The 24,560-nt window shown below is 43.6% G+C and overlaps 1 protein-coding gene across 1 annotated transcript in view; it reads right to left on the reverse strand.

The window, feature by feature from the left end:
• STK39 (serine/threonine kinase 39) overlaps nt 1-24,560 on the reverse strand; it is a 484,232-nt gene that overhangs the window by 319,615 nt on the left and 140,057 nt on the right. Inside the window, exons 6-7 of the mRNA XM_029605673.1 lie at nt 13,631-13,740; nt 12,838-12,939 (exon numbers count right to left, since the gene is read on the reverse strand). Of these exons, the coding sequence (XP_029461533.1) occupies nt 12,838-12,939; nt 13,631-13,740 (212 nt within the window). The remainder of the gene's footprint in view (nt 1-12,837; nt 12,940-13,630; nt 13,741-24,560) is intronic.

Here is a 24,560-nt window from a genome sequence, read left to right on the forward strand (position 1 = left end):
GGGTGAAGAGTCCAGGTGAACTGGGGGGGGGGGGGGGGGGGGGGGACATGCAGGATGAAGAACCAGACCTCAAGATTGATTGGGCAAACTGGTGGACTATTTGGAAAAACTGGGAATGTCCCTTGAGCAAGCATTTTTAAAATCCGCTTACATACATGTTAGCAGGCATGTTACGTGAAATAGATTTGCTAGAGTAACCTCTTAAAATTAGCATACTTATGTGCAGTAGGCATGCACGATTTAAAATTGAAACATCTCTCTACACGCACATTCATTTTAAAATCAGTCTGCTTTATTTCATAGGGCTCCTGTTATTGTTTGGTGACAAGTTACTGGTAAGTATATTCTCTTAATATCCTTTATTTTCTTGTCTGTTTGCATGTTATGCCTTTCTTTTCCTTTCTATGTCAGTGTCTTTTGTGTTCTATCTTTCTTTATTGGCTTAAACTTTTACAGATTTATAACTGTTGGTTTGTACACTTTAATTTTACCCCAGTTCTGCTCCTAGGGAGCACTGCTAGATTTCATTGCTCAGGTTCAATGCAACTCTTGCAGTATTGACTGTACCATCTTCTTCCCAATTCTTCACCCTACTAACGTTCAAGAAATAAAAAAAAAACAAAAACAAAAACCCACTTAACTATTACTCTCCTCGTGATGATCTTCCACTTGACAAGTATATTCCCTACAGTATGTTTCACAGACTTGTTGAAGTTTTCTTGCTAACTAAATCAGAGATCAAAAGATAGTTCAAATAACCTACTCTAAAATCATTCAATACAGGAAGATCTCTAAACTTTAGATTTTTTTATGTTCTTCCCCATAAGAGGAATAATATTGTAACGGAGGAGATGATTTAATTTTTCATTTCATTTATTACAACTTTCATAACCTGCTTGTAAAACAGGTTTCTATCAAAGTTAATCAGAACTGCCAGTTAATATTAGACAGAATTCAATAACAGCACTTTGAGGCCAGTTTTGCCTCAAACTCACAGGTATGTCTGTGCAGGGTCTCTGATTTTTGGTCTTTGACCACCACCACCACCACCACCACAACAGTAGTTCAGGGTACAAGGTAACTTATCAGTCTCTGGCAACCATTCTCATTGCCTCTCACACTTTCAGTCATTCCCCTGACTAAAGCTGATTAAAAGCTGAAACGCAGAAACTCAGAATATAAGCTAATCCTACTGCTTCCTAACCTGATCAGCACCTTAAACATTACATTTGATTAACAAAAATCACTTCTCACAGCCTCTGTCATCGTGTATATGATATTCCTTTACTGAATTTTACTCTTTAGCAAGCTTCAGACTACATAAGAACATAAGAAAATGCCATACTGGGTCAGACCAAGGGTCCATCAAGCCCAGCATCCTGTTTCCAATAGTGGCCAATCCAGGCCATAAGAACCTGGCAATTACCCAAACACTAAGAAGATCCCATGCTACTGATGCAATCAATTAATAGCAGTGGCTATTTTCTAAGTCAACTTAATTAATAGCAGGTAATGGACTTCTCCTCCAAGAACTTATCCAATCCTTTTTTAAACACAGCTATACTAACTGCACTTACCACATCTTCTGGCAACAAATTCCAGAGTTTAATTGTGTGTTGAGTAAAAAAGAACTTTCTCCGATTAGTTTTAAATGTGCCCCATGCTAACTTCATGGAGTGCCCCCTAGTCTTTCTACTATCCGAAAGAGTAAATAACCGATTCACATCTACCCGTTCTAGACCTCTCATGATTTTAAACACCTCTATCATATCCCCCCCTCAGCCGTCTCTTCTCCAAGCTGAAAAGTCCTAACCTCTCTAGTTTTTCCTCATAGGGGAGCTGTTCCATTCCCCTTATTTTGGTAGCCCTTCTCTGTACCTTCTCCATCGCAATTATATCTTTTTTGAGATGCGGCGACCAGAATTGTACACAGTATTCAAGGTGCGGTCTCACCATGGAGCGATACAGAGGCATTATGACATTTTCTGTTTTATTCACCATTCCCTTTCTAATAATTCCCAACATTCTGTTTGCTTTTTTGACTGCCGCAGCACACTGAACCAACGATTTCAATGTGTTATTCACTATGACGCCTAGATCTCTTTCCTGGGATGTAGCACCTAATATGGAACCCAACATTGTGTAATTATAGTATGGGTTATTTTTCCCTATATGCATTACCTTGCACTTATCCACATTAAATTTCATCTGCCATTTGGATGCCCAATTTTCCAGTCTCACAAGGTCTTCCTGCAATTTATCACAATCTGCTTGTAATTTAACTACTCTGAACAATTTTGTGTCATCTGCAAATTTGATTATCTCACTCGTCGTATTTCTTTCCAGATCATTTATAAATATATTGAAAAGTAAGGGTCCCAATACAGATCCCTGAGGCACTCCACTGTCCACTCCCTTCCACTGAGAAAATTGCCCATTTAATCCTACACTCTGTTTCCTGTCTTTTAGCCAATTTGCAATCCACATAAGGACATCTCCACCTATCCCATGAATTTTTACTTTTCCTAGAAGCCTCTCATGAGGAACTTTGTCAAACGCCTTCTGAAAATCTGGTTCACCTTTATCCATATGTTTATTAACTCCTTCAAAAACGTGAAGCAGATTTGTGAAGCAAGACTTGCCTTGGGTAAAGCCATGCTGACTTTGTTCCATTAAACCATGTCTTTCTGTATGTTCTGTGAGTTTGATGTTTAGAACACTTTCCACTATTTTTCCTGGCACTGAAGTCAGGCTAACCGGTCTGTAGTTTCCCGGATCACACCTGGAGCCCTTTTTAAATATTAGGGTTACATTTGCTATCCTCTAGTCTTCAGGTGGAGTCAGCACAAGCTTTGAGGGGGCATATCCATATATACTACTACCCCCTCTGCAGGAGTTCAGTATCGAGTATATCAAAGCCAGAGTAGAAACCCCCGAAGGATCAAGTTTGTGGAAAACAGATAATGACAACAATTGTAACCGCAACAAGTAAACTGCAAACATCCTACCAACTTGTAGGGAGCTGTGAAAAACAGGGAAAAGAAACTGTGAAGACACAGAACACTGCGAGCAAGAAGTAGCGCAGAGCAGAGCAGGATCAAGAACCCAAACGCGGTGGGTGTCCGGACTGATCCATGGTACTACAGGAATGAAAATTAGCAGGTAAGTAAATTTTCTTTTCCCTGTACGTACCTGGATCAGTCCAGACAGTGGGATGTACCCAAGCTTCCCTAAATCGGGTGGGGTCCTGCGAGGCCTGCTCGAAGAACCTGCTCGCCACAGTGTCCAGAGACCGAAGAGGCGAGGTGCAGACGATAGTGCCTCGAGAACGTGTGTAACGATTTCCAGGTGGCTGCTCTACAAATTTGAGAGGAGACCGAGCGAGCCTCCGCCCAGGAGGCCGCCTGAGAACGTGTAGAATGTGCTACGATGCCGGGCGGGGGAGTCCGCCCCACCCCAATGTAGGAAGCAGCAATGCCGGCCTTCAGCCATCTGGCGATGGTCGTCTTCGAGGCCTGAGACCCCTTCTTAGGACCGGACCAAAGTACGAAGAGATGGTCAGAGGTCCGGAACTCATCTGTAGCCTCCAGATAGAGACGCAGAGTGCGCTTGACATCCAAGAGTCGGAGAGACTTCGGCTCTGAGGAAGAGAAGGATGGCAATTCCACCGTCTGGTTCACATGGAATGCCGAGACCACCTTCGGAAGGAAGGAGGGAACGGTGCGAAGCGAAACTCCAGAGTCGGAGAAACAGAGATAAGGCTCTCTACACGACAGAGCCTGCAGCTCCGAAATGCGTCGAGCGGAACAGATGGCCACCAGAAATACAGTCTTGAGGGTGAGATCCTTCATCGTTGCACTGCGCAGTGGCTCGAACGGAGGTCCCGACAGGGAGCGAAGCACAAGGTTAAGACTCCAGGAGGGACAGGGGTCCCGTAACGGAGGACGCATATGCTTGACACCCTTGAGGAAGCGAGCAATGTCCGGGTGCTGTAGAAGAGAGCCCCCATCGCTCAGCAGCGAACCAAGGGCGGCCACCTGAACCCGTAGTGAATTATAGGCGAGTCCTTTTTCCACCCCCGCTTGTAGAAACTGGAGGATCTGAGGTACAGAAGCCTTTGCGGGTCTCGTGGCCTGGCTGGTACACCACAGCTCGAACACCTTCCAGACTCGAACATAGGCCGCCGACGTCTTTCATGCCCGCAACAGCGTTGATACTACCGCCTCCGGGTAGCCCCGGCGCCGGAGGCGGCGCCTCTCAAAAGCCAGGCCGCAAGACAGAAGAGTTCTGCCTGCTCGAAAAATACCGGGCCCTGATGTAGGAGCCGGGGGAGGTGCCCCAGCCTGATTGGACCGTCGATCACCAGCTGGAGCAGATGCGCAAACCAGGGTCGCCTGGGCCATTCTGGGGCGACGAATATCACGGTCCCCTGATGGCTTTCTATTCTGCGAAGCATCCTGCCCACTAGGGGCCATGGTGGGAAAGCGTAGAGTAGAAGATGTGGCGGCCACGGGAGGACCAGGGCATCCACTCCCTCCGCGCCGCGCTCTCTCCGGCGACTGAAGAAGCGTGGAGCCTTGGCGTTGAGAGCGGACGCCATCGGATCTAAGTGGGGGGCCCCCCACCGATGGACGAGAAGTTGCATCGCTTTGTCGGAGAGAGACCACTCTCCTGGGTCCAGCAGTTGACGACTGAGGAAGTCCGCCTGGACGTTGTCCACCCCGGCGATGTGCGAGGCCGCTAGCCGGACGAGATGACGCTCCGCCCATTGCATCAGCAGCGCCGCCTCGAGCGCGACCTGCGGGCTGCGCGTGCCTCCTTGTCGGTTGATGTAGGCCACGGTGGTAGCGTTGTCCGATACGATTCTGACCTCCCGGTTCCGAAAAAGCGGGAGGAAATGTCGCAGAGCTAGCCGGACCGCTCTGGTTTATTTTATTTTATTCCAGTTATTTCTTCCGCTATTCTCCATTCCATTTCTACATATCTTCTTAGTTCCTTCTCCCTAATCTAAGCCTAGTACAAGCACAACAATCTTTGAATTTTTCATTTATTGGACTCTTATCACTTATGACCATCATTATTATGTAATCCAATTCTTATATACCTTGATTTCTATGTAATTTAAATTGTATATTTAGTTTTTTCTTCTCTTTGACTATTACTTAAAGTTGCTTAAATGTTTATATGTTTATTGTTCCATGTAAGGCCGTATGGCAAGTTTTTGTTCTTTGTAAACCGGTTTGATTTGCATCTAATGTAGGAAGATCGGTATAAAAAAAAAAACAATAAATAAATAAATAAATGATTGTAATGATAGGTTACAAATTTTTACTAATAGGTCTGAAATTTCATTTAGTTCCTTCGGAACTCTGGGGTGTATACCATCCGGTCCAGGTGATTTACTACTCTTCAGTTTGTCAATCAGGCCTACCACATCTTCTAGGTTCACCGTGATTTGATTCAGTCCATCTGAATCATTACCCATCAAAACCTTCTCCATTACGGGTACCTCCCCAACATCCTCTTCAGTAAACACCAAAGCAAAGAAATCATTTAATCTTTCCGCGATGGCCTTGTCTTCTCTAAGTGCCCCTTTAACCCCTCGATCATCTAACGGTCCAACTGACTCCCTCACAGGCTTTCTGCTTCGGATATATTTTAAAATTTTTATTGTGAGTTTTTGCCTCTAAAGCCAACTTCTTTACAAATTCTCTCTTAGCCTGTCTTATCAATGTCTTACATTTAACTTGCCAATGTTTATGCTTTATCCTATTTTCTTCTGTTGGACCCTTCTTCCAATTTTTGAATGAAGATCTTTTGGCTAAAATAGCTTTTCACCTCCCCTTTTAACCGTGCCGGTAATAGTTTAGCCTTCTTTCCACCTTTCTTAATGTGTGGAATACATCTAGACTGTGCTTCTAGAATGGTATTTTTTTAACAATGACCACGCCTCTTGGACATTTTTTTTTTACTTTTGTAGCTGCTCCTTTCAGTTTTTTCTAACAATTTCTCATTTTATCAAAGTTTCCCTTTTGAAAGTTTAGCACGAGAGCCTTGGATTTGCACACTGTTCCTCTTCCAGTCGTTAAATCAAATTTGATCATATTATGATCACTTTTGCCAAGTGGCCCCACCGTTACCTCTCTCACCAAGTCCTGTGCTCCACTGAGAATTAGATCTAAAATTGCTCCCTCTCTCGTCGGTTCCTGAACCAATTGCTCAATAAACTATCATTTATTCCATCCAGGAACGTTATCTCTCTAGCGTGTCCTGATGATACATTTACCCAGTCAATATTGGGGTAATTGAAGTCTCCCATTATTACCGCACTACCAATTTGGTTAGCTTCCCTAATTTCTCTTAGCATTTCACTGTCCGTCTCACCATCTTCACCAGGTGGACGGTAGTATACCCCTATCACCTTCCCCCAACACACAAGGGATTTCTACCCATAAAGATTCAATTGTGCATTTAGTCTCATGGAGGATGTTTATCCTGTTGGACTCTATGCCATCCCAGATATAAAGCGCCACACCTCCTCCCGGGGGCTCCTCTCTGTCATTGCGATATAATTTGTACCCCGGTATAGCACTGTCCCATTGGTTATCCTCTTTCCACCATGTCTCTGAGATGCCAATTAAGTCTATGTCATCATTCACTGCTATACATTCTAATTCTCCCATCTTACTTCTTAGACTTCTGGCATTAGCATACAAACATTTCAAAGTTTGTTTTTTGTTTATTTTCATTCTGCTTTTTAATTGATAGGGATAAGTTAGAATTTTTTAGCTCAGGTGAGTTTTTAGTTACAGGCACTTGGACTATTTTTCTAATTATTGGAACCTCACTGTCTGGATGCCCTAATTCTAATGCATCATTAGTATCCTTTGAAGATACCTCTCTCCGAACCATGCGCTGCTGAGCAACTGTTGGCTTTCCCCTTTGTTCTAGTTTTAAAGCTGCTCTATCTCCTTTTTAAAGGAGATAGAGCAGGGTGGAACCAGCAGTCTGGTTCCACCCTGGTTAAGGTGGAGCCCATCCCTTCGGAAGAGACTCCCCCTTCCCCAAAAGGTTCTCCAGTTCCTAAGAAAACCGATGGTTCCTTGCACCATCGTCTCATCCATGCATTGAGACTCCGGAGCTCTGCCTGCCTCTGCTGACCTGCGCGTGGAACAGGGAGCATTTCAGAGAATGCTACCCTGGAGGTTCTGGATTTAAGCTTTCTACCTAAGAGCCTAAATTTGGCTTCCAGACCCTCCCTCCCACATTTTCCTATGTCGTTGGTGCCCACATGTACCACGACAGCCAGCTCCTCCCCAGCACTGTCTAAAATCCTATCTAGGTGACGCGTGAGGTCCGCCACCTTCGCACCAGGTAGGCATGTTACCAGGCAATCCTCATGCCCATCAGCCACCCAGCTATCTACATTCCTAATAATCGAATCACTAACTATGATGGCCGATCTAACCTTATTATTGTCATTTAATAACAGTTCAGCAGTCTATTCTCAGCAGCTTCAGTGTTGCATGGGTTGGCTACCTTGGCAAACAGCCGACCTCGCTTACCTTAGCCACGGCGCAGCAGACGGTGTTCTGGGGCCACCGCTGCTACCGGAGCTCACTGCTGTCGCCTCGCAATTGCCCCTCCTCTAGCCGGCGGGACGCTTTGGGCTGGCTCGGCACAGCCTGCAGAGTGTTCGACAAAGTCAGTGTTCAAACAGCTCCGTAGGCGCACATGTTTCCTTTTGAATTAAAAAGGGCCAGTATCAGGTAATTGCGAGGCCCTCTCCAATGACGTCATAGTGTAGAGACTATATAAGAATAGTCCCTGCACTCTACCAGTGCCTTGGCAACAAGTCTCCTAGCCTGGCTTCCTGAGCTCTTATGTGTCTCCTGAAGTTCCCGAGTTCATGTCCAATCCTGTTCTTCGGACTGATTCCTGCCTCGACCCTTGCCTGGACATCTACCACAGAGACCCCAGGTAAGTCCAACCAACCCCGGCACCTGAGGGCTCAATGTAAAGGGACCATGGGCTAGTAGTAAAGCTCTAGCAGGGTCTCTGCTCCTCTCCAGCTGAAGGAAGAGACTTGTGGGGTCACTCCTCACAGGTAGAAACAACTCCCCTTCAGTCCAAGGGTCCACATTCAGAACATTCATTAAGACAATGTTATCTTTATTCTAAACTGTAACAATAAATTTTACTGTATCATTGCTCCAGTGACTTCTGAGGGACATTTTTCTAGTACATCTCCCAGTCTCTATATGTCAGCTGTCAAAACATTAACCCCTTACTTCATATGACAACATCCTGGAAACAATTTGTGCCTGTTATCTCTTTCAAAAGTAACTCAAAGGATCAGGTCAATTCAATCCCCTCAAACTGTCCTTTTGCAAGGCAGCTCATAAGCAAGCCATCCAAGTTTCTATGGCTACAGCTTCACATGGGCATTCTAAGCTGCTTGGAATGTTGGGCAGTCCTGTTCCAACTAGGTCCGCTGTAGTGAAAATCCAGACTGGATTGGGGAAAATGAGATGGATTGGAGTTAGTTTGGAACAAATAAGAATTAAAATTATTTCCTAAAGAATAAACATTTTAAAGTTGTTAGAAATGATTCAAGTCAACTTAACTCATCTTTACTTTGGGACAAAATGCAGCATTCCTTATAAATTCCCTACATTTTTTATCAAATAAAAATTCAAATTAGGATACCTGACCCTTGATTACATGTCCCCTTTCATTTTTTGACATTTGAATCATTTTTTGGTGACATTTGGAATATCACTATTTTTGCCTTTGTCAACATCCAAAACAATATTGGGGTCAGGATAAGCCTTTTGGAGATTCCCTCAGGTATATCCTAGGCTTTTGTTTTGTAGTGTATTTTTGTTGTTTTTACATATATTTGCATCAGAGTCGCCGGCATTCATACAGAGCTTTTAAAACTTGTAGGGAGCTTTATTTAATGCCCCTGATCTTAAATCGGGGGTTTATTTATTATACACTATCTTTTCAACTTTTATTTGATTTGAAGCAGCGTTGAAGTCCCAGAAGTTATGTCATATCAGTGTCATCAATGGACCAAGCTTACTCTTAGTTTTGGTGCTGGAAGCTTGCCTAAGGCTCTCAGTGTTGCTGGCCATCTTTCCTCCTCAAAACACCTGGAGTGGAGTCCTGTTACTGCCACCACTCCAGTGGAGAAAGGCAGAGATAGCAGCAGCAATGACAGCCCACTCGCTCCACTCCGCCACCCCCAACCCAGAACAGTGTGCTGTCTGCCAGGAGCCACAGGAGGAAGTAACAGCACTCCTGCAGCCCAGCTATAAGAACATGCCATACTGGGTCAGACCAAGGGTCCATCAAGCCCAGCATCCTGTTTCCAACAGTGGTCAATACAGGCCATAAGAACTTGGCAAGTACCCAAAAACTAAGTCTATTCCATGTAACTGTTGCTAGTAATAGCAGTGGCTATTTTCTAAGTCAACTTAATTAATAGCAGGTAATGGACTTCTCCCCCAAGAACTTATCCAATCCTTTTTTAAAACCAGCAACACTAACTGCACTAACCATATCCTCTGGCAACAAATTCCAGAGTTTAATTGTGCGTTGAGTGAAATAGAACTTTCTCCGATTAGTTTTAAATGTGCCACATGCTAACTTCATGGAGTGCCCCCTCGTCTTTCTATTATATGAAAGAGTAAATAACCGATTCACATCTACCTGTTCTAGACCTCGATTTTAAACATAGTCTCTTCTCCAAGCTTAAAAGTCCTAACCTCTTTAGTCTTTCCTCATAGGGGAGCTGTTCCATTCCCCTTATCATTTTCGTCACCCTTCTCTGTACCTTCTCCATCTTTTTTGAGATGCAGCGACCAAAATTGTACACCATATTCAAGGTGCGATCTTCCCATGGAGTGATACAGAGGCATTATGACATTTTCCATTTTATTCACCATTCCCTAATAATTCCCAACATTCTGTTTGCTTTTTTGACTGCCGCAGCACACTGAACAGACGATTTCAATGTTTTATCCACTATGACACCTATAGCATAAGGCTGCTTCTCTTTTCTCCCTCTCGCCTGTCAGAGCTGTGATAGCCAACACGACAGACTCACGTAACTGCTTCCAGACCCATCAAGCATTTAAAAAAAGATTTATTTTTTTTTTTCCTGCTCTCTACACCTGTTTACCACCAGACTTGCCCTGCTTTCTACAGCCTGTCAGACAGCCCCAAATCAGGTAATTTGCTTTTTTTTCTGGGATAGTCTCATTTTCCCTATTACATACTACCCTTGAAATGCAGTGTGTCAAGAACCAGCTGCCCGAGGGCAAGACCAGATATTGGCCAGAGTCTTGGAGCAGACAGTTGAAATTATTGCCAAGAGACAGACTGCTTAGATATCTCTAGACACATCTAAGACTACCAATTTATTACTTTAAAGATTCATTGCTACTAAATACCACCTTAAAGTGCAAGTTGATATTAAGATAGCATGGGTGTCAGCCAATAAGCCTTAATACTGTTGATGCAACTCCATCATTGCTCTCTGCTTCAACAGCAAGGTAGTAGTCTCTTGACAGTTCTTGAAAAGCCACCCACATAGAGATGTCCTTTATATACCTATAAGCATCTAAACTTCCACAAGCGACCTTAATGTCCTTTCCAGCAATGACGTCTACCTCCTCTTTCGGCTCAGTACCAGTAGCTGTTTTCAGCCACAGCTTGACAACATGAACACTGGCAACCTAAAACCTCTCAACAGGCCCCACTTAAAATGGAGCCCAGTTTTAGATCCCTCCAAACACTCACCCCACCACAATTCTGGTAGGGGCAAAAATACATTTTGTGAAATGGCAACGTCAAATCACCAAGGACCCCTGGTTCCTCCAAATTATGCAGCCTGGATACCAGTTGCATTTCGCCCATCTCTACTGCTTTGCCCAACACATTGTCCAGATCCATCTTATCTGCCGCAACTTCGTCTGGAAATCAGTTGTTCATCCTATCAGCAATAGAGCCAATCCCCATGTCCCAGCATATGTGGGGCTTCTATTCTCAATATTTTCTCATCCCCCGAGAAATTGGGAGGAATATGGATCATTCTGGATTTGACGCTTGAGCAAACATACTCTGAGAAATTCAAAATGAATTCCCTCTGCACAATTCTCCCTTGCATACGGGACGAATAGATGTGTGCCCTAGATCTAAAGGATTCATGTGCTTACATATCCATCCACCGTTTTGTAATGGTGCTACCTTCGTTTTCAAGTGGATTCTTTCCTTTACCAGTACAAAGTATTCCCCATTGGCCTGTCCTCAGCCCCAAGGGTCTTTACAAAATGCCTTGTGGTAGCAGTTTATCTCCATTATCAGGGAATCAAAGTGTTCCATTACCTGGATGATTGGCTGATTGCAACAGATTCCTGAGAGGAAGTACTCTGCTCCCTGAGCACCATGATCTGCTTTCTGCAGCACTTGGGTTTTCTGGTTAACTTAGAGAAGATGAATGTGGAGCCCACTCAGAGGCTCAGGTTCATTGGAGCAAGTAGAAGCCTGGTTCTTCAATCAGGCTTTCAATGCCAAATCTATAACTTCTTCCACCCTGGAAAGCAGCTGAAACCAGTTTCCTTACATGCACCAAAATTAAACTGATTGTGATAAACTACCTGGTTCTCACTCTCTATCTAAATGGCACTTCCCTTCTAATCATCAAAAAAGTGTGAAATCTTGGTGTCTTAACAATCCATGAACAATCACATATCCAATTTGTTAAACTCATTTTTCAAACTACACATGTTGAAAAGACTGCGTCCACTTTTTACAATTCAATGACTTCAGAACAATTCTTCAATCCTTAATATTCAGCGGGCTGGATTACTGCAACGCATTACTCATCGGTCTCCAACAAAATGCCCTCCTCCCGCTACAACTGATCCAAAACAATGCAACCCATGTTCTCACAGGAACCTCTCAGAGAAAACATATCTCCCCGATTCTCTTCATCCTGCAGTGGTTACCAATTAGAATAAAATACAAAGTACTTACTATGATCTATAACCTACTAAACAATGACACCTCCTCTTGGCTCAGCTCGCAGCTTTGTATTTACAAACAGTCTAGACGCCTCCGCTCCACTCAAAAAAACTTCTAGAAGTCCCAACCATTAAGACGGCATGATTAGACATAACCAGAAAGCGAGCTTTTTCTGTAGCTGGACCTTTACTCTGGAACTCAATCCCAGACACTCTAAGAAACTCCTCCAGTAAGATAAGTTTTCAATTTCTTTTTAAATTCTATCTTTTTGAAAAAGCATTTCCCAACAACATTTAACCCTCAGCTCCAACCACTTTTCTTGACTAGTTCCTCTGTCAGGATAACTTCCATTCTGTTTTTGGAATGTCTAATAGAGTCCTGCCTTCAGACACATCCGCAGGAATTTAGATATCACCTTCCTGCTGTAACTAATTTTAACTTCTTACTTTCTTCCCTTTTAATTATGTATTTGCCTGTAAATTGTTTTTTTATCTGTTTTTATTATGTATGTTTTCCCTTGTAAACCATTTTCACTACTTTCTAGTAAAAAAAAGTATATAAAAATCATTTAAATAAAATAGTGTTTTGATGAGATGTTTGTTTATTCCAAGTTTAGTTTTTATTGTCTACCTTCTGAATAGAATTGTTAAGCTGCAACTATACTCTGACTAAATGTTGCATTCCAACATGCATGCTGACATTCTAACATACTATACCTCATTTTCTATGAATTTTTTTTATTCAAAACGGTGGGTAATAAATCCAAATAAAATATTTATATTACACATATTAAATAGTATTTACCTTCATAGGTGGGTATTTGTGGTAGGGAGCAGCCCCTGTTGCTAATTCAATGGCAGTTATTCCAAAACTCCAAATATCAGCTTTGAAGTCATAGCCTCTTACCTGAAAGATCAAAAAAGCCAACTCATTTAGGATCGCTAAGGAAATCTGTGACCCATATAAAACCAATGCTACATCCTGCAGGTTTCTAAAATTTTATTCATAAAAATTCTACAACTTTTAGTAGTACGTACTGTGTGTAATAAAAATTTAAATTAAAATTATAGTATAAGACTGGCCTAGAGGTTCAGTTCTTGTGCTGTCATGCCAGAGAACTGGTTTGATTCAAGTCAATCTTCTGCTCATGAGGTTAGTAGATGGGACTGAAAGTGCCGTAGAACCAGAATCCCATCTTCTAGGGACGAAGTGTCTGCCACTGTTCAAGAGCAATACTTTTTGTCCAGAATTAAAGGTACATGTATACCCACAGACTGTCTCTGCAATAGCTGTACTAGATATGAAACTTGTGACTTCCCCACTTACAGATAGCAGTTATTCTCAACTAATGACTTAAGATCCACATTGTGTTATCGGCATCCTCTGTCATTTGTTACTTATGTGTTTTCCCTCCTTTGCTTACTCAGACTTTTGGTTTCTATGTCAGCTTTTAATATGTTTGTTTATCTATATTTGATCCATATTTATAGCTCTTTTTCTCATTTGTCAAGGTACTAAATTCATGTGTTTTTATGTTGTAAAATCCCCTGGTAATGGTTTCATTAAAAAAGTGTAAGATATTCAGATACATAAATACCTGTTCCATAACTTCAGGAGCCATCCAACAAGGTGTACCAACAAATGTTTTTCTTACTTTATTGCGGGTAACATCACCTCCTGTTGCCAAGAAAGAACTAACACCAAAGTCTAGGGAAGACAGAGAAACAAAACAAAAAAAAAAATAATTTGGTAAACAAACATCCTAACTCCCATTTTTGTTTATTGTAGTAAAAAAATTCAATTTAAAAAAAAAAAAAACCTTTTAAAAACTCAGAATGCTTCATGACAAGTGTAAAAAAAAAAAAAAAAATTCAAGGCAAGTACAACTGGGTCCTGGAGATGCATCCTTTTCATGCAGAAGTCAGCCAGGTATTTAATTTAATATATGTTTGACCATTAAAAAAAAAAAAAACCACACACACACACTTACTTGATATAATACAAACATTGGACTTAACATTTCTGAAGGTTAGCTTTTCCACACAATTATATGCCTTCAAGAAAGGTCTCTCCCTTTTGTAAGTAATATTATCTTACATGTAATAACATTTAACTATCAGATAAAATTTGAGTTCAATTAATAAAGGTTAAAAAAAAACATAACTTTTGAAGACAGATAATTTTGGCAAGATATACAATGATTATACATATTAGACATTAGTTTTGTTTAGCATAGTGCATCATTGATTACAATGCTTAGAAAACCCTTATGTCTGCTTAATCTCAACTTGGATTTCACAAATACATTTGTAAATTAAATCCCCAGCATAAAAGTATTAACCAGTCAACCTTGCGTATATCAGGAGTGTTGGAGGCCTCTAGACTGTCTCAGGCCTCCCTCTCTCTCTCTCTCTTCTTCAATCCCAGTTGTCCATCTCAAAGGATCTGGTCAGGATCCCATCCAGCACAAAGGAACAACCAGCTTTACCCCTGACTAACAAGCACAAGTTGACAAGTTACCACAGTCCCAAGGAGGCAATCATGGAGTACTTACAGAAGGCTCTGTAAATTTTAGCAGACTGGAGGCAGGAATGCACATTAATTTGGCTGGCAAAGGCACATGATTATTTAGCAAGTGGCAAGCAGGAAAAGGGAAAAAAAAACCCTGCAATCAGGAGAAAGGCAAGAAATATTCCACCCATTGGCTTCAGCTTCTTTCAAGAATTTCTTCCGAGCTTCTCTGTCCTTCATACAAATGCACAGTATGCAGAAATTGGTCTTTTCATTGGATATACCACAATTCCTCAGTCATAGGATTGGTGGATTTCAGAAGATGTTTCTGTCCTAGCTAGTGAGCTCCCAAAGCTTTCAGAAGAATGACATGCTGGAGGACACATGCTATCCAACATGAGCCTCTCAAATAAAAAAACTGTTTGTCAAGGCCAAACCTGGTAAGACTGTCTGGCTGTGCCAGCCAAATTATACAGGAAAGTTCAGTTTAGCCAGCAACAGATTTCTTCGCAGGTGCAGCATGGTGTCCATTTCAGAACTGCAAGAGCCATCGTGTGTTACTAGCCTTCCATATTAGTTTGGTTCATTTGCCCATACTTCGTTTTAGGATTTCTGGCTAGTCCCTATTACTTCTGTGGTGCAAAGATCAGAATTCTTCATGACTCCAAATTTTCCCCCCTCCAAACGTAACAGTCACTTCAAGCTCTTCAGCAAAGTTGCAGTTCCCTTACAGTTTTCCTTCTCTCCCACTCATACTCTACTTCCCTTTTATGCTGTTAAGTGAGGCACTGGCTGCTTCAACAGTATAAGCACATTACAGGGGTTTAAAAGCAGGAAACCAGCAAATGCTACTGCTTTGACTTCTTCCTGTAGCTTATGTTATTAGTATTTGTGCTAATAAACAGTAGACCACAGGAAAAAGGTAGTAACAGCAATGCTTGAAGCATTCCTATTGAAGCCCAACTGCATTGTAGTAGCTGTATTGCTGCCAGCAAATCACTTAACACTTTCTGGTCACAGCAGGCTACCTTCTTTCTGAGCTTTCCATACAAAGTTCTAATACATTAAACGTTGACATACATTGCATCAAATTACAGAGCTGGCGGTACACATTCAATCTCTGCTAATCATTTGGTTCCAATGCAAATTTCTGACACTCATCCCAGGTATGACCGTAGCATACACACCTGCAGAGTGAGATTTCCATTAAAGGTCTGCATGGTATCTAAAATAAAATATTCATACTTCTGAAGTGACTAAAGTATAGCATGCAGCTTTATATGATAGAAAACTATAGATGACCCATTGACCGCTAAAATCATGAAACAGATAATTTGCTATTTGAGGATTGCAGTGAGTGTTTCACCTTCAAAAATGAATCCTTGTTGCTTTAAAAAAAGTTTCACATCCTTCCAAGAAAATCAGGAACATAACTTGCACTCTCACAAACTTGAATTAGCATTTTCTACAGGCAAAATTAGGTATCTAACAGTCTTTGCACTGCCTCACGGCCACAAAGAAAAAGAAAAAAAAAACTACAGTAATGAGGTCATAAAACTTCCTATATAAATACTAAAACTACAGCGGCTACTGCAAATTTACAACCCCTTAACATTTTTCACTTGTATCAATACATGAATGGGAGAAGACACATTTACATGCAACACCATACCTATCTGAGCCATATATATTTTATGAGGAAATGGGGGAGGCAAAAGCATTTATGTAACCAAAAACAAACCTGAAAGCCAGCAATTGGCTAAGGGGTAGATTTTAAAAGACGTGCATGTTATAAAATCTGGTGGCCGTGTGCGCATGTGCAGGATTTTACAATCTGCGAGCGCATGTGCAGGCGACACGCACCAGGGGAGAGGGGGGGGGGTTTGAATTTATGCAAATGACGCGTGGCGACACAATCGGGCCTTCCCCAGTTCCCTAACCCCCTGCCTAACCTTCCTTCCTCTCTCTTCCCCAACCCCTATACTAAGTAGGTGCTTTATTTTTGTTGTTTCATAAAAACGTACCTGCTGCTGGCCAATTGCCAGCGCGCGCTTCCCCAGGACAGCGGCTAATGGCTGCTGTCCCAGCCGGCCTCCGTCCTGCCCCACCCAGACCATGCTCCCCTGCCTGCCCCTTTTTCAGGGCCCGGCCCTTGTGCGTCTATTGGTATTTATGCACATGGCCGGGTCCTTTAGAAAATGCACGCAGAGCGTGCAAGGCCCAGCCATGTGCGTAAACACCGAAATTTACGTGCACTGAGCTTTTAGAATACGAGCTGTAGTCTCCAACCTTGAATCCACAATTGATGAGAGCACCTTTGGCAGCAATTACAGCTATAAGACTGTTATGATAGGATTCCACCAACTTCGGTCCAATACTGATAACCGTAGGTGTGCATTCTTTACAAAACTGTTGAAACTGTCAAGTTCCTTGGGGAGCACTGATGGACAGCAATCTTCAAATCGTGCCACAGTTTGATTGACCTAAGGTTGATGTTCTGACTGACCCATTCCAGGACAGTTACATTTTTGTTCTTTGACTATTCCAATACAGGTTTTGCTACCTGCTTCTTGTCATACTGAAAACTGAACTTCAGTCCCAGTTTCAGATTTCTTGCGGAAGGCAGATTTCGCTCAGGGAACTCTATACTTGCCTCCATTCTTTGTCTCTTCATTAATGAGAAGTGTTCAATCCTTGTCAATGAGAAACATCCCCATATGCTGGTAGATCAGGCTTCACAGTAAGAATGATGCTCTCTGGTTGATCTGTATTGGTTTTGCACCAAATAGAACTTTTGGCCTTAATGCAAAGCATTCCATTTTAATTTCATCGGACCACAAAACTTTTTGCCACATGATTGTAGTATCTCAAGTGTTTCTTTGCACAATTCACAATGATTCAAGATGGGCTTCCTTATCAACCTACCATATAGATCAGATTGTGGCGTGCTTGGGATACTGTCATATGCTCACATTGCCCAGTCTTGACCATGGAAGCCTATGGCTCTTTCAAAGTTACAATTAGCCTCTTAGTTGACTTCCTGATCAGTCTCCTTGCTCAATTATCCATTTTGACACGACAGATTGATCTAGTCAAGGTTTGATGGTGTAATATACCTTCCACCCCTTAATCTTTACCATGCTCCAAGGAGTTTGACATTTTTATACCCATCCATAACTCCCCACTGCAAATTATTTTCACAATTCCTTTGTGCTCATGGTTGGGATTTGCTTTGAAATGCACTATCCAGCCTACAGAACTAACAGAAACTGCTGAATTTATCCTGTTATGTTAATCAGTACAGTTTAACACAGGTGGGGCCAATTTGTTTGATGTGTACTTTTGAAGAGAACTAGTTACACCAGAGCTTTAAGTATTTAGGATTTCTACAGAAGTAAAAAAAAAAAAAAAAAAGAAGGGGGGGGGGGGGGTGTTGGACAAATGCAACCAAGCTATTCAATGTTTTTGCTTCTATTTCATTTTCTAAGAAATTCTGGAATATTTTTTTTCACTTGGCAGTTGTACGGTAGGATGTGTGAATACACAGATTTAATGCATTTTACTTCCAGGCAATACAGATAAAAGGATAGCGGGGTGGATCCTGAAGAGGCAGCTTTCAAAGCCTCTGGTGGGGGAAACTGACTCCTAGTAATCATGCATGTTGCATGACTTCTGGCAGAAGACTGCTATTATAATGTCTGGGCTAAGTGAGCAGGGAGAGAGCATAAAATAAGTGTCCCTGCATAATTTTGAATGAAGGCTAATAGCACAGTAGCCTATTGCAGGGGTGGCTCAAGTCAGTCCTCAGGCCCACACCCCCTTCTCCCAGACCAGTTTTCAGAATCTTTCTAATGAACATGCATAAGAAATATTTGCATACATAGGCTGTGCATGCAAATACATCTCATGCATATTCAACAGAGATCCTGAAAACCTGACAGGCTAGGGAGCACCCCCACAATGGCAGGTTTAAGCACACTTGGCCTAATAAATATATATACTCAGGAGAAAAGAAAGGATGAAAGATACCTAACCTCCAAGGAATCAATGTACAGGACTTGGATCTCTCAACAGAAAGGTGGCTCTAGAATGAAAGGTTTACACAGTCTACCCAGCCACACCTCAGTTTTATAGTCCCTTCCTCTCCCTTAGAAATCGATGCATGTTCCATGCTTCTTGAATACTGATACTGTTCCGGTCTCAAACGTCACAGGGAAGTGGTTACATATATCCACCACCCTTTCTGTAAATAAATATTTCCTTAGATCACTCCTGAATCTACCCCCATTCAGTTCTCATGACCTTACATACGGGCCGATACAGTACAGTGCGCTCCGACAGAGCGCACTGTTAGCTGGCATTTGGACGCGCATTTTGGACGCGCTAGCTTTACCCCTTATTCAGTAAGGGGTAATAGGGTGTCCAAAACAAGCATCCAAACCCTCCCCCCCCCCGAACCTAATAGCGCCCGCAACATGCAAATGCATGTTGATGGTCCTATTAAGTATTCCTGCGCGATTCAGTAAGCAAAATGTGCAGCCAAGCCGCACATTTTGCTTTCAGAAACTAGGGCCTACCCAAAAGGTAGGCGCTAGTTTCTGCCGGCAATGGGAAAGTGCACAGAAAAGCAGTAAAAACTGCTTTTCTGTGCACCCTCCAACTTAATATCATGGCGATATTAAGTCGGAGGTCCCGAAAGTTTAAAGAAGTAAAATTAAGAAAAGAAAAAAAAATTTTAAAATGGGCCCGCGGCTGTCGGGTCGAAAACCGGATGCTCAATTTTGCCAGCGTATGGTTTCCGAGCCTGTGGCTGTCAGCAGGCTCGAGAACCAACGCCGGCAAAATTGAGCATCAGCTGTCAAACCCACTGACAGCCGCCGCTCGGGATGCGCTAGTGTCCCTAGCGCCTCTTTTTACCGCCGGCACTAATTTAAATAAATTAAGATACTGTATCGCGCGCACAGGAGAGTGGCCTGTGCGCGCGCTGGGAGAGCCCGCTCTACCGTGTTTTTACTGTATAGGCCTGATAGTAAATAACAGAAAATAAAGACCAAAATGGCCTATTTAGTCCGATGCTTCATTTCCATTCTCTTGCCATTAGGCATTGCCTGTGTTCTGATGCTTTTTTGAAGTCCATTACAATGAAGACAAAAGGGTAGTTGAGACATGGAATAATGAGTCCTTGTGCTGTTAAATTTGCTCAACTTATCTTGTGCAAGCAAAAGATAGCTACCTATTAAGGCAGACACATTATGAGAGCAGGTCTTCTGCCTAGCCAACCACCTCACACTTGGGTTGAGCCCAGAGGTTCTGGCAGCCAGCAGGACTTTCCAGACTAAATCTGAAGAGAGTGGAAAGGCTGGATCAGTGACTGAACAGAGTGAGGCCAACATCCGGTTCAAGGTCAAAGCAGGTAGAATGCAAGGAGAGATCCAGGTCCAATCTTAGGTCAAGGTAGGTGGGGACACAAGGCAAAGTCCAGGTCAGATGTGGGGTCAAGGAGACAAGCTAACCAGGGACAGGCAGAAGAGATAGACAAGGTCAGCAGAGACTGGAACAGGACAAGACAGGACTCACAAAGGACAACACCAGGAATGAGGCAGGAGCAGAAACACCACCACCACCAGGAATAAACTGGAAAGCCAGGAACATACTGGGCAACTAGCACTGCCAAACAAGCAAAAGACCTGTTGTGAAGGTGCTGATTGGCTATCTAGTAAAAGTTTAAATCCTCTGCGGAGATTACATCAGCTGGCACCATGAGGAACTTTCTGCCATAGGGCCTACAATGCCCTGAAGTGCTTGTGCCTAGGAGTGGCATCAGAGAAGCAGCAGGGTAGCAGCATCTCAGAGTGAGTAAGGCTGGCCAAGGCATGGCTACTACAGTCAGCCAAACATAACAGCATCCCCAAACTCTTTGGTTTAGGCTTGTGGGGGGGAAATAGCCTGAGGAAATTCTTGGTTAGCTGAGAGGCCTGGTCATTATTGGCTGGTTTCACTTGTTTTCCTCTGACCATAGCCTTTCTAGGAAATCACAGTGAAGTTTTCCCCGTATTTTCTTAGCATCCAGGATTTCAGATACTTTGAATTCCATATCGAAGTCTGTGGAAACAAGTCATAGGTGCTGGTGGTTGCCTGTCTCACCATTTGAGAATCACGGGATTCTACAGAGACACCTGGAATGCATTGTGAACATGGAGAATAGGAGGTAGCTTTAGCTGATAATTGACAGTTCCAACCTGTCTCAAAATGAGATAAGGATAGATGAAGCGAGGAGAAAATTTCTTAGAGGACAGTTTCAGGCGAAAGTTCTGCATACTCACTGAAACCAGAGTCTCAGGAATAAGTGGAGGTGCAAGATGCCTTCTTATCAGTTCGACTTATAAGCTTTGGCAGCTTTAGTGAGGAGCTGACAAGTCCACTCCCAAGGTGTAGGGTGATGGTGAGATGATTTCTTGTATTCTTAATACTGCATCTTATACAAAGTTAGTTAACACAATCAAAAGGATGAAGAATTGGGAGTTTCTATATTTCCTCAGATACAATAGACATGGCATGCTGGAAGACTGACAAGAACTGTTGTGGATTGAAAATAGCACACTATAGACCAGTGAGCCTGACTTCAGCACCAGGAAAAATCATGGAAACTGTTATAAAGAATAAAGTGCAGTTGCTTACCTGTAACAGGTGTTATCCTAGGACAGCAGGATGTTAGTCCTCACATGTGGGTGACATCATCAGATGGAGCCCAGCACAGAAAACTAGAAGCTTTCACCAGCATGCCACTATCCGCGCAAGGTCCCCTTTCAGTCTTGTAAGAGAAAAACACGAGCGAAAAAATAAAACAAACTGTAAGGAGAACCCAACTCCACGAGGCGGGATTCCTAAGAACTAACATCCAGCTGTCCTAGGAGAACACCTGTTACAGGTAAGCAACTGTGCTTTCTCCTAAGAGAAGCAGAATGGTAGTCCTCACATTTGGGTGAATACCAAGCTCTAGGCTGTCTCCTTTAATAGGAAAGACCAACAGATGCCGAACAAAGTGCCAACAGGCACAACTGTGACTCTGCTGGTTGGCAAGAGACTGCCTGACATCAATGAAGGGCACTACGCTGGCAGATGTGGGTTCAAGTAAGGAAAATATTGCACAGGATGGACTGACCAAATGCACTGTCCCGTTGCCCATCTCTATCCAAGCAGTATGGAACAACGAATGTGCGAAGGGAACTCCACATTGCGGTCCAACAAATAGACGATAGGAACTGCTCGCAGATGAGCCACAGACATCGCCATGGCCCGCACAGAGTGAGTTTTGATGCGGCCAGTCAGCTGAAGGCTTATCTGCACGTAGCAGAAGGTGATCCAATCTGCTAAGCAGTTCGATACAGTCTACTTGCCCACCACCATGCCCAGCCTACTGGGATCAAAGGACACAAAGAGCTGAGTGGACAGTCTGTGCTTGGCTGTGTGATCTAAGTAGAAAGCCAAAGCCCTCTTGCAGTCTGGGGTATGAAGAGCCCGTTCCCTTGGGTGGGAATGAGGCCTGGGAAAGAAGGTGGGCAGAACAATGGACTGACTGATGTGGAAATCAGTCACTACCTTAGGCAGGAATTTGGGGTGCATACGCAAGACCACACGATCATGAAAGAAACTAGTGTATGTTACAAGGGCCTGAAACTCACTGACCCCACGAGCCGACGTAGTCGCTACTAGGAAAATGACTTTCCAGGAAAGGAACTTCAGATCGCAGGAACAGCGGCTCAAAGGATAGACGCATGAACCCTGCCAAGACAACTTTAAGGTTCCAGGACACAGTAGGGGGTCAAAGAGGGAGCTTCAACTGAAGCAAGCCCCTCATAAAAACAACCCACCAAGATCTGCACTGACATTGGTGCACCAGCGATGCCTTGATGGTACGCACCAACCACGCTGAGCTGGTTTGAAGTCCAGTCTCTGAAAAGTGCCATAAGTAGTCCAACAGAGTGGGAAGGGGCATGTGAACAGATCCAGTTCATGTCCTGCACATCAGATGGAGAATCACCTCCATTTCAAACTCTAGAACTTCCTGGTGGAAGGCTTTCTGGAGGCCACCAGGACCTGGGAGACAATGGCAGACAGGATCAGGGGCTGGAGAATCATGCGCTCAACATTCACGCTGTGAGGGCCAGAGCCCAGAGGTTCGGGTGGGCGCAGGGTGCCCAGGTCCTAAGTGATCAGATCGGGTGCAGTCCCCGGTCGAACGGGGTCCCGATTGACAGATCCCGAAGAAGAGAGAGAACAAGACCTGTCGGGGCTAATAGGGCGCCACAAGGATCATGGTCCCGCCGTCCTGTTGAAAATTCAGCCGGGTCTTCAAGAGGAGCAGGAGAGGACAATATGCATACAACAGACCCATCTCCCAGTGAAGGGAAAACACATCCTGAGCCAGTTGGCCGCTCTCTTGCGACAGGGAGCAAAACCTGTCCACCTTGTAATTGTATGGAGAGGCAAAGAGATCCATTTTGAGGGTACCCCACTGAAGGGAGATCCTGGCTGCTATCCGCGGATTGAGAGACCATTCGTGTGGCTGAAAGGAGCAGCTCAGCCGATCTGCCAACACATTCAGAGCCCCAGGCAGATACATCACACGTAGCAACATCCCCTACAACAGAGCCCATCCACCACCTTGCAACAGAGGAGAAACGACCTTGTGCCTCCCTGTTTGTTGATATACCACATTGCTACCTGGGTTGGCCATCCTGATCAGGACTAGTGGGACAACCAGTCTGAAAGCCCACTGAGCGTAGCAAATTGCCTGGAGCTCCAGAAAGTTTATCTGGCAGCGGGCTTCATGAGTGGTCCAGAGACCCTGCGTTTGGTTGCTGACCAAATGGGCACCACAGCCCTGAGGAGAGGCATCAGTTGTGAGTACCACTTGAGGTGGAATAGCTTGGAAAGGAATTCCTTGCTGCTGGTGGAAGATGTTCTCTCACTAGGACAGAGATATCCTCAAGGGTCTGTTGTACCCTGTGCATGCGCAAGCAGGCGAGAGACGTAACACAGAACGAGACCGCCATGTGGCCCAACAAGCAGAGCAGGAGGTGGGCAGTCACACGCTGGCTACTGCGCATGAAGGTTGCCAGCGAGGAGAGGGCAAGAGCACTTTGGCCTGCACTGTGCCCACCATGATCACAAACCAAGGATTGCAGAGTCTACACTGTTAGGATCAAAGCACTCTGGTCCTCCTTGCGGGAATCACTCTTGACCAACTAGTTTATTTTATTTTTATTATTTTATATACTGACATTCGATCGAGATATCACATCGGTTTACATCTAACAGAAACAAATAAGGCAAGGTCTGCTTATTTTACATTGTAACAAGGGAAACTTGTATAAATAAATTTAAGAGAAAATTAAAGAGGAACAATTATATAAATGCAATATAACATTATGGCAATGTAAACAAAAGGTTAGGTAGAGAATAACGATCTATGAGAAACATTATATCAGTATGACATTGTAGCATGAGAGAGATGCATAGCAACGTCGATCTACAAGGAGTCATGTGTAGGTTATATGTATAAGATGCCTTAGATGGGGAGTACATAACATGTGGCTAGGGTGGGATGGGGGGGGAGGGGTACATCGGGTAGGTGAAAGAGTAGAGGAGATAGATTGGAGGCACAGCTGTGGGTACATCAAGTAGGTGAAAGGGAGTGGGGGGATAGATTGGAGGCATGGATGGGCAGGGGGGGGAAGTGTTGTAAGTATCTGGCGGGAAGGGGTAGTGGTTAAGTATCTGGCGGGAAGGGGTAGTGGTTAAGTATCTGGCGGGAAGGCTTTCCTGAAAAGCCAGGTTTTAAGGTGTTTCTTGAGAATTTGCATGGAGGGTTCTCATTTCTGAGGTGGGGCGGGAGGGAGTTCCATAGGCAGGAGCCTGCTACAGATATGGCTCGCTTTCGGGTAGAGGATAGATGCACTGCCTTGGAGTTGGGGACATTGAGGAGTCCGGTGTCTGAGGATCTGAGATTTCTT

Source organism: Rhinatrema bivittatum, chromosome 6, assembly GCF_901001135.1.
Source record: "Rhinatrema bivittatum chromosome 6, aRhiBiv1.1, whole genome shotgun sequence".
Lineage (NCBI taxonomy): Eukaryota > Metazoa > Chordata > Amphibia > Gymnophiona > Rhinatrematidae > Rhinatrema > Rhinatrema bivittatum.